General features: G+C 45.9%; 1 protein-coding gene across 3 annotated transcripts in view; it reads right to left on the bottom strand.

Moving 5' to 3' along the window:
- Window positions 1–2,182: 2,182 nt before the first annotated feature.
- FOXO3 (forkhead box O3) overlaps window positions 2,183–11,070 on the bottom strand; it is a gene marked incomplete at its 5' end in the record, with an annotated part of 112,691 nt that continues 103,803 nt past the window's right edge. For 2 of the 3 annotated variants that reach the window (XM_082668747.1, XM_082668748.1), the window contains one exon: window positions 2,183–3,169. Coding sequence is in view for 1 of the 3 variants with exons in the window: in XM_082668748.1 (XP_082524874.1) it covers window positions 3,083–3,169 (87 nt within the window). Of the gene's footprint in view, window positions 3,170–3,266; window positions 3,334–11,070 lie in introns of those variants that run through there. The other variant, XM_082668746.1, reaches the window with a different exon arrangement.

Here is an 11,070-nt window from a genome sequence, read left to right as displayed (position 1 = left end):
ACAGTGAAGGCTTGTGATAAAGCTCTTTTCTAACTTTGGTAAAATGTATCTGGTTCTGGAGCCCTGAAGAGAACAACAGAACCCCGGAGTTCGGGTCATGTTTTCAACATTGTTACTCTTCTTTCTAAATTTCCCATCAAAAAGTGGAAGGCTCCCTAGCTTATTTAGAGGCTGAGTGTAGACTCCGAAAGTTCTTATCAGGACGCAAACATTACAACCGCCAGACTCCCGGAGACTACCAAGTATTCCACTGAGATACTCCAGGTCAGAAGACTTCCTGTGAGGGCCCCTGGCACTCAGAACTCCACATGGTGGCCATCGGTAGGCCCCTCCTGAAAGCAGGGTCTTCAAATACAAGAGGGAGAGGGCTTAGGTGGCACCTCTGCCCTGTCTGACTGCCTTCGGACTCAGTTAGCCTAAGGGATCCTGGCCTCTGGGTGGGCGGCCAAGGGTGAGAGTGGGCCTGCTGTGATCCTGGACAGGCTTAACTATCCCATTCTTGCCTGACGCTGGCGCTACACTTTGCCCTGATCTCAGCTGTCCGCGACACTCTACATGTAGATGCTGACTTACTTCAAAAAAAAAAAAAAAAAAAAAAGGAAAAGAAAAAAATTCCAAGCACCCCTCCCTCTCCGTTTTCCTGATCTGCTCTGTGGCTATCCTGCTCTCATACCTCTCTGTCCCTCCCTCAGCTGTTTTAGATTAAATTAGAATCTGGTTCTAGGACATTTTGTAAAACATTCTGCCTGAAATCTAACAAACATTGGGGGGAAGAAAAAAGAATAAATGAGATGCCACATGTCTGAAAGGAATTCAACACTTTAAAAGTCAAAACACATTTGAGGGTTGTCTTTCTTACTCCCAAAGTATTTCCCACGGTGTATAAAACTGCAAAGGCAAGTAGCTATTTTGTTAGTTTTCTTGTTTCTTTGAGCTCAGGAGAGAAGTTCTCAGGGCCCTCGTGTTGGAAGCACTCGGATTCTCCCCTATATCCAACACCCCTCTGCCACTCCCCGCCGTCCCTGAGCTGCTGCCACTGTCTCTGAACTATGTCTCCACCCAGGGGGCTGCACCACTTAGGGACCCAGAGAGGCAGTCCTCTCTTGCTGACACTTGACAGTTCTTGTGTACAGCAGACTACCAAAGAAATCAAGGAAGTGGCTAGCTTTATTACAAAAGAACACAGTAAGCAAAAGTCTGTCTCACTGACAAGCAGACCACGTGAATAGAATACATATTTTTAAAAATTATACGTACTTTCAAAATGAAGATTATAAACTTGTAGCAGTTTAGAAAAGGTGATATGCTACAGGTCTACTATAACCACAAATTGCACAACAATTTACAGATTCAGTAGGGGGCAGGGTGAAATCAACAGGGCCATCGCTCAAACATGACAGCCCAAGCGAGGCGGGAGAGACAAGTGGCAACACCAAATGGAACGTTCATTATGCTAGGAGCTGTTATCACCACCAATATCACCCCCAGAGGAATCAGGAAGCAAAGGTGCACAGAGGGGCCCCTGGTGGCTGGTGATGGGTGCAGGGGGTCGGGTGGCACGTCTGTGTTGGTGGAAGGGAATCAGTGCCCACTGCACGGTGCAAGCATCAGCGAGAACTCATGCAGGGAGGTCTGTGCTGAAATACTAGCCTGTATCCCTAACATCCATGCAGACTGTTCCATTTTTGTACTGTACATGATAAAATATATTTATACATTTCTATGCCTAATGCTTTTTATGCAACGAAAAGAGTCTTCATATATCACTTTGGAGAAGTATGCATATGCTGTGCTAATCAGAGCATCATTACACCAGTTTCATATGTACCAAAGGTGTTCTCAACTATTCTGCCTACCAAAGAGGGTAACTAATATACTCACACTTCTCAGGTTAAACAGAAAGCACCTATACAGCACCATAACTTTTTGAAAAGAAAAAAATGAAATCCATAGAAGCAGGAAAAGTGTGTGGGGGGAGGTCAAAACTGCCCTATCTTGTACTTCCATTGTGACACTTGTACAATTACAATCTAAGCTTATTTATATTAAAAAGAAATCAGTTTGTATGCTATTGCTTGTCACTCATACGCGTCTACTAGATCAGATTATACAGAGCAAGACTGAGAATCATCAAGGGTGCACACTTAGAAAAACAGTGACTCGGGTTTGTACTTTCCACACATTTCTCACTGTGGGCTTAATGTTCACCTGTAAGTTCACTTCTTCTGCAAAGAAAAACACGACTACTTTTTTTTTTTTTTCTTTTCTTTTCTCCTTAAAACTAAACCTGTTAGTGGCATTTGGCAATGAGCGGACAGCTGAGCTGATTTCTTCCTTGAAAAATTCTAACTTCTAACCAACATACCATCACTGTGGACTGTGTTAGCTGAGGATACTGACAGGAGACCACAGGCCCTACTGATCTGGTAACTGCAGACCAGGTGCCGGGGTCTCATCCCCCGACCACCCTGACTCAGAGCCAAGCACGTGGTTTGGTTCTGAGTCAGGTTTGCCGATGCGGGGCTCTGTCCTGGACCGGTGCACACAGAAAACACTTGTGCCACTGTTCAGTTTTTAGAAAAGGATAGTCTTCTACCAAACGAAAGAAGAAAGAAACCCCCCCTCTAGTTTACGTAATGTGTTAGTTTGGGGAGTTCTATGGGCTCGAATGCTTGTGACACCCAAAGCCAGCATAGCAGCTGGTACAACATTTTCCTTCTGTGTTTAAATTTGCCAGGGGAAGCATGATTAATATTTTAACATAAAAAGACTGCAAGTAAATGCATGTGAGAAACTCAAAGTCAAAGGAAAACAAACACAAAAACAACACTTAAAACATCCCATAAACCATCACGATATTAAAACACCACAGAATGGCCCGCGGGCTCACGGTGTGCTCTGAACAGGGTGGGTGGTGCTGGCAGGGTGCTGTCCTTCGCTGGCAGGTGGCTGTCACCCCGTACAAGGAAGGTTTTGCATACTTTATAGAGAGAGTTCTGTGCGAGGGTAAGTGCTTCACCCGGGGTAAGGGGCCGATAACAGTCTCTGCTGGGGTAGGAAACGGCAGGGGCTCACAAAGGTGTTAAGCTGTAAACGGTATCACTGTCCACTTGCTGAGAGCAGATTTGGCAAAGGGTTTCCTCTGTAGGTCTTGTGTCAGTTTGAGGGTCTAAAGGAGGAGAGAAGAAAACCAGAGACGGTTAAGGACATTCAAACAGCAGCAGTGGGTCCTCCAGGTCACGTCTCCTCAGCCTCCGGTCCCTCACCTGCCTCTGGGCCAGGGGTGCTGCAAGTCAAGCTGTTCTGCTGCACTAGCTTCAAAGGGCTGAAAACCTAAGGACAAAGCCCGGAGATCACTTACCTTATTTCCGTGCTTGATAACAAAACGCCCTCACGTTAAAAAGCCTCGAGGAAACGGGGCCATTCGCTTGTGGAGGTTAACAAAGCGAGGCAGATCGGGGTGCCTCAGCGGGCCCTTCCAAGTTAGGGAGGCCTGGGGTGCAGATGGGGTTTTACTCTAGATTTTTGGATTGAGGGGCTTCCTGGGACACGAGACTTACATGCTAAAACCAGGGGAGCTGGTCACCCCAAGCAGACCAGCTATGCTCTTCTGGTTCCCCCTCCCCCAGCTATGAGGACTAAGTGACCTTGCTTACCACCCTTCCCATTGACATCCCAACATCAGGGGAGTGGAAATGGCCACTTTCCACAAAGGCTTCATCTGTCTGCACTGCTGGGTTGGGGTCATCTTGACTTCCCTCACTATAAAAGGAGAAGTAATCTCTAAGTGGGGTGTCCTAGGAATTTGCTTTTTATATTAAAAATCTGCAGAGGAAAAACAATTATATCACGCATACATATGGCCCAAAAAACCTCCCACAAAACATCCCTTTAAAAATTAACAACACTATTATTGTAGGTATTATTATTATGCACTCAGCCACCTTCAAACGGTAAATCCTCTCAAAGCATCTGAATTTACACAAATCTTATCAGATTTCTTGTGACCACTGAGCCCAGAAAAGTTAGAGAATTATATATATACACACACATAGTCATAGAGATGTAGCTAAAGGAACTGACATGACAGGCCTCAAGACCTTTTGTTTATGGAGACAGTGTCAGCTGTCATGGTAGGAAAAAAATGGCTCTAGGCCAATAAATGGAAAAGTGGTAGGGAAGCAACCTCAGGATCTTCTCACCAGATAAGGTGAACAAGTAATGAAAAATGCATCAATAAGCTCTCTCTCTCTCACACTCACACACACACACACGTTACGTACATCTGCTTCTCTCTCCTTTAAAAAAGATAGTATCTTAAATTCACCTGGAGGTTTCACAAGTGTACAATTCTGTTCTGTGGCTGGACTGTTTGGCAATCTTACCTCTCACCACCAATATTCAGAAAGACAGCAGGACTTGGTACTCGTAATATTATATACCTACGGTCATAATTACTCTTTTTTTTTTTTTTTTTTTTTTTTTTTGCGATACGTGGGCCTCCCACTGTTGTGGCCTCTCCCGTTGCGGAGCACAGGCTCCGGATGCGCAGGCTCAGCGGCCATGGCTCACGGGCCCAGCCGCTCCGCGGCATGTGGGATCTTCCCAGACCAGGGCACGAACCCGCGTCCCCTGCATCGGCAGGCGGACTCTCAACCACTGCGCCACCAGGGAAGCCCCCATAATTACTCTTGCTATAGCTCCAAACAGAAGAACTTAGGTTGTTTTATTAGAGGTAGAGACAGTAAAACAGGAAAAGGCCCCTTCTTCCCACCCCTTCCCCAAGTATTTCATTTCCCTGGCTGATGGCGTTTTTTGAAGGTATTCTTTGCTTTGTAATGATACTAGACAATATTGGCCTAGACTATAAAATAATGGCTTGTTGATTTCAGATGGAGAAAAGGTAATAAAACGATATCAGATCTCAGTACCTGTGAGGTATTTAACCTGCCAGAGCCAGTGCTATTCTAGCTACTCTACCTGGGACCCCTGAGGCATGAAGAAACAGGGGTGTAGACATGGTTCTTTGGGAGGGGATTTGGTTCTTTCCTTCACAGTAACACTTAATAAACCACAACCTAAGATCACCAGGCAATTAGTCATCAGGTGACTATGGTCCCCAAGTCCCGATCCTGACTTAACTGTAAGTGCCAAGAGAGAAGGTGTAAAGTATTACCTAATCCAGACCCCATCCCCCGGTTCCCTCTGGTGTTAATTATTCAGCCACAGAAAGCAGTGCATGCTGGGAAGGTGACACACTTCATTCTCCAAGTACAAAGGCAGGGCACGCAGCTTGCTCTAATGCTGGCGCCGGGTCAGCACAGGAGGGAAGAAGGCAGAGGGCACTTACAACCCCCAACGTGGCATCGTTCTAAGCAGAATAGGGCATCGGCCCTGAAACCAGGGGCAGGAGGCCAGAGTGGGCAGTCTAGAGCAACAACCATCACAGTCTCACCCAAAGGTCCAGAACCTTCAGGGAACTTCATCATTAAGAAGGGAATGCACTGATCGTCACTCTTTCCTTCTTTGCAGAATGGGCTTGGGGCCCCTTGTGGCACTACATCCTGGAGCTCCCCCGAGGCCTCACAGGAAACGGCCTGTGCCTGGCGGTTCAACTGGGAGACACCTGGCCCAGGTTTAGAAGTTTAAATTTGTCACAGAGGACAAACTGTTATTAACAGAGAAACCCCCGCTCCACAGGACAGAAAGGCAACTTGTTTCTCTGTGATAGAAGGCAAACAGTTTGTTTGTAAAATATCGTGAAAACAGAAAGGAAGTGCAATCACTCTTCTAAGAGGAACACCAGATTCACCATTCACTAGGAAGACCTTACGATCAAAAATCGTCACAAGGACAGCGGCCCCTCACCTGCCTTAGATTTTTAACCTCTCTTTGATGGCTCAGTGTTTGCACATGTTTATCTGACTCCATCAAGGACTGAAAAAATGGAGGGAGCACATTAATGGGATTTGTTTGGATACAAGTTCCCTGCTTCTGATTGGTGCTCTCACCACTCTGACATTCTTTCAAGTAAGAAGCTTAACTGTGAAGTTTACGTGTGTATGTTGATGCCCTTATGGGTCTAAAAACACATCAGATTAAGCAAAATTTTTGGAAGGAAAAAGAAGCCTACAGCTGATGGGAATTACAGCTATCACGTCACAGTTACTAGGCAATGGGCCAACTAACAATAAATAGGCGAACACCGTCCCGTCCCATCAGCGACTTTCACTAACACGGAGAAAAATCTCTTCCCTCTCTCTCCCTGCCTAACACTTAAGTTTGAAATCAGGCTGTTGATGCAGGGAAAATGAAATGGGGAAACCAAATTATCACCACTAACTCACATGAGTTCTAAGAAAGGGCAGCACCTCCAAGAAACTACACAAAACGTAACAACCCCCATCAACTTTAAACTGGGAATAAAACATAAATGTTCCTGCTGCTGTCCTCCCACAGCTCAACTCCACTGTGACAAATCTGGATTTCTCAGCAGTGTTTTCATCTTCCTGGCAGAGAGGAAAGGAATAAGACCCCCAATACCAAATATGACAAGGAAGGAAACAGAGCCACAGGGATGAAACTCTCCTATCTGCAAATCCATACAGGTTATCCACGGCTTTCCTAGCTAAAACGGAAAGATCTTTGGAGGAAAGTCTGCTTGAAACTCAACATTAAAGTGAAATATCACTTTCCTCACTCTTTAAACGTAATTTAAGCCGAACTTGCAACCCCTGGGGCAAACTGGGAACTAAATATGGAACGTTTAGGAGAGAAAAGGAAATGAATTGATATTCACTTGATCTGACAGGGAAACTTCATGTGTTCAGAGAACAGGTGTGGGTTTCAGAGTATGAATGTTTCTACCCGAGTAGAGGGAAAAGAAATGCCTGCCTGCCACCATCTTAATTTGGTTAATTTTTCAAAATCTTCTGGGTTGGAACGGGCGGTAACAAGGACTTAGGGAAGTGCATGAAAACCAACCTGGGGTTCAGGGACTGCAGGGGCCTTGCTGATTAAAATGCAGCCTTCTGCCTGCAAGGCTGGCCCAACAGAGCCATCCTCCAAGACAGCCCAAGAAGGGGAATTAGGAGGTGCAGCTCTATAAAAATCCATTTTAGCAAATGCTGTCAACTTGCCATTTTAGAAGCTGAATAGTTTACGAGGGGAAAGAAAACAGGTATGGAAATTCTGGCCAAATTTGTACACAGCTGAGGAGCCTCCCTGAAGGAAAATCACGTTTCTAGGAAGGGCAGCTCACAGGCTTTCTAAGGGGCAAGTAAGTACTTATGGAGAACGTGGGATGTTACAGGGAAGCTTTAAATAAACTTTTCATGGCAAAGGTGACACTCAGGAAGATACTGGAAAGACACTCAGCTAGACTTTTTTTTTTTTTTTAAAGCTTAGTTTGTGTAAAAGCGTGACCTGTGTAAGCACTGCTTGCAGCTGCCTCCTCCTGTAATTCCTGGGCTTCTCAAGGTGGCAGCTGAAGCCTGTCCGCGAAGGCTGGCGACAGGCCACTGAAGAGCTGTCGCCTCCAGGACGCTTCAGGACCTGGATCTGGTGTGGACTGCCCTTCCAGCCAGCCTGTGTGCTGTGCTGATAAACACAGGAAGAGGAGAGAAGCTGCCACCCTACCACTTCACAGCTGAGGGACACAGAGCAGGAGTGACCTGCACAGAGACGCAGACCTTCTGCTGCTCAGACTGTAGGGATTAATGATGATTAATACAAATTTAAGAAAGTCCTGTCTCTGTCTTTACTTTGGGGCAGAGATTATGGTGACCAATATTCTTTGTGCATCCGGGGTCAAATATGGTGACTGCAATAGCAGAAACATGATACTTGTTAATTTACTGTCAAGAGCAAAGTCGCAGAGATTTCCGACTTTCTTAAGATTCTTAGATTTTCAAACCACACAGCACAACTTGCAAAGTTCTGGATTACAATCTTTTAAAGAACTGTTTTTAAGGCCAAAGACCTTAAGGGGCTTTTGGATCCTTTCTGGATGCATGGTTACTTAGCCTTAATTATAATACTCCAAAACCCTGGCTGGCAGAGTCCTGGGGGTCTGGCTCCGCTGTCCTTAACACGCTTTAACACCCACTCCTGCTTATCCGATGGGTCAGGTTCAGTGCCTTTGCCTGGTTTGCTCTCCCCATCCAAACATCCAGATGGCTCTTCCAGCCCCACCGGCCCCAGGCCGTCCTCTGCTAAACTCCTAAGCCACTTACCTGGCACCTCATCACATAGTGCCCAGAATGGTTACTTTCTCATACACATTGAAGTCCCAATATATTGAGGGCAGAGCAAAGCCTTCAAATCAAACCAAACACTTACGGAGCATCTACAATTTCAAGAGCGCTGTCTTAGACATGGTATTTACCCACAAGAAGTGCACATTCCAGCAGGGACACATTTTCTTGATGTCCCAAGTAGCCTGGAAAGTTGAAACAGAGGAGAGGCACACAATAAATGTTGGCTGAGTAAATGAACGAGCCAACTCCTGGAACAGCCCTCTCTTCCTCTCTGCCAATTCAAATGCTTAACACCCTTTTAAGCCTTACAGCTTCCACAAAGCATTTTAAACAGACTCGCATTTGCTAAGAGTTAATCTCATTTGAATCCAAGCAGTACCTACTGCTTATGGGACAAGACCTAGAATTTTAATGATCCCCTTTCGGGAGGAGGATGGCTTCTGATGAAGTTTCTAGTCAGAAGAATATGAGAAAAAACTCATACTTCTTATAAGATGAAACCTCCTAAGGACCAATACAAGGCACAGTTTTAACATCCATATTATTTTATTTTTAAAATAAAATTTTAAATAGGATTTAATAAAGAATTTACCTTCTGCCATCCTACCAAACCCATTCTTTATTACCAGCCCCCCGAATTAAGAGTCACGCTACTCTCTCAAATTGCTGTCACTGCTAAAGTGATTCACCATTTAGAAACACAAGGGAAATACTTAGAGGAAATAAGTATTTCCAGGAGGAAATACTTAGAGCCATAAACCATGACCTGAATATCACAATGTTTATGTTTACTGGGTGTGGCCCCATCCTGCGTGACTCCTCACTGCATTTACTGGCTAGAGGAGGTATGGGGACAATTGGGAGTGTGCAGCTACCCCTTTGGGCTGGGATGCCCTACCTCCCTTGGGACTGAGTGCAAGTGTGGCCGTAATGCTCCAGCCCGTCTAAGGGTCCAGCTACCAAGCACAAAAGAGGGAGGTCTCCAAAGTCTTCTTTTTCCTGCTTTAGATATGCAGGGTTTTGAAGACAATCTAAATTTTCCAAAAGTGATTCTGAAATCGAAAACACAAAATCAGCTATTTTAGTTCCACAAAGTCCAAACCACTCATCCACCTGTGAGGTATGACCAGGACATGCAGGTAACACAGATGGCAGCCAAGAGGCAGCAACCACACCAGTGCAACAGAGGAAGGAAACCAAGAAGGAACAGAAAGGAGGGTCTCAGGGTAGCTCCAAGATCGACAGAGACAGAGGCCCGTCTGTCCTGAGGGCGGCAGGCCGGTGGGAGTGCAGACCCAGGAGTGAGGTGGACCCACACGGTCGGTGGCCCTCCTCTCCCTGCTCAGCCTGACCAGCACCTGGCGGTACGTGCTGGGAGCTCCCCACTTCGGCTCTCCACCCCCCACCCCGACCTCAGCCAGCAGGACAACCTGAGTTGACCGGGCCTGGGCAGCGAGTGCATTCAGGCGGTAGGGACACTACCAACTAAGGGATACCTTCTAACAGCTCTATCAGTCAACACGTATTTTCTGATTACTTATGTTGGGCTGTATTGCTTTCCAATCATTTCTGAAGACACAAGTGATCAATGGAAGTTCCAATTAATTACAGTGGCATGTACACCAATAGAAGCCCAGTGGAAATTAATTTATAAATTCAACCTCAGAACTTCCGGCCTCTTCTTGGCCATTAATTTCCACTAAGGAGTCAAACTGAACACTCCACACAGACATGAATACTTAAAACAAAAAAATCTTATGGTCCGGATGTCTTTCAACAGAGAGAAAGACAGAGGAGAGAGGAAAGGGGAGGGGAAGGGGGAGAAGGAGGGAGGGAGACAGAGAGAGAGAACATACTGATATGCAAACCGTCAATCAAACCAGGACTGGCAGTTAAAGTTTTATCCTTAGAAACACTGGAATTATGCTCTGAGGGCTTCATGACTAAGTAATTCTCATCCTTTAATAAATGAATGTCATAGACTTTAGCAAAAAAAGAGGTTATTAAAAAACAGGAAAGTCTAGAATTACAGAGTAAGGTTCACATCTGTTATCGGGAACAGAAACAAAACAAAACACCTGCAACCAAGTGGGCAGTAGCTCTTCTGGGTGGTATGTTTCACCTCCAGGCTTGGTCTCGCTTCTCTGGGAGGAAAGCTCCTGGAGAAGAACAGCCCAGTTTCTCTGGGTTTTCACTGAACTTAGTTGGCAGATCTTAAAGATACAGTGACCATATTTTCTGAACCCCAAATTGTGTCACGTTAGCCAGTGACGGCGGGGGTGGGGGCAGTAAACCACCAGCTCTTGGGGAGGTGGGGTCCATGGCCAGACCACTGCCAGCATCCTGCCATTCGCTGTGTGGCAAACTTTCTGCTCCCAAGAAGTCCTAGGAGAACTGGAGCAGCTTTTTATTTCTCTGTGTGGCCACGGTGGCCTGGCAGTGGAGAGGGAAGATCAGATTTCCAGGCTCCCTCCCAACAGGAAGAGGCTCCACGCTGAGGAAGCAGAAACGGGGCAGGGCGAGGCTCCCCCCTCAGCACAGAGTGGATATGACAGCCTCCCTAAGGAAAGAAAGCGGAGGCCAGACAGCTAGGATTTCTCAGGCAATCCTTTAAAGATATTAATGGAACACCCTGGGTACCATATATGAACCTCCCCAATCCGTCTGTGGCAGAAGGTCCTTTTTATTAGTGAAAATATAGCCCCTGTCCTGGGTATCCCTAAATTGGCAGGCAGGACTTCTAGGGGACATCAAAGGTTTCACACAACAGGCAATTGCTATACCTTTGTAATGAAAAGAAACCTAATTGATT

The sequence above is a fragment of the Grampus griseus genome, assembly GCF_964374135.1.
Source record: "Grampus griseus genome assembly, chromosome: 13".
In the NCBI taxonomy this organism is placed as follows: Eukaryota; Metazoa; Chordata; class Mammalia; order Artiodactyla; family Delphinidae; genus Grampus; species Grampus griseus.
The sequence above is the reverse complement of the archived record's forward strand: the minus strand, read 5'-3'. Positions and strand labels throughout refer to the sequence as shown.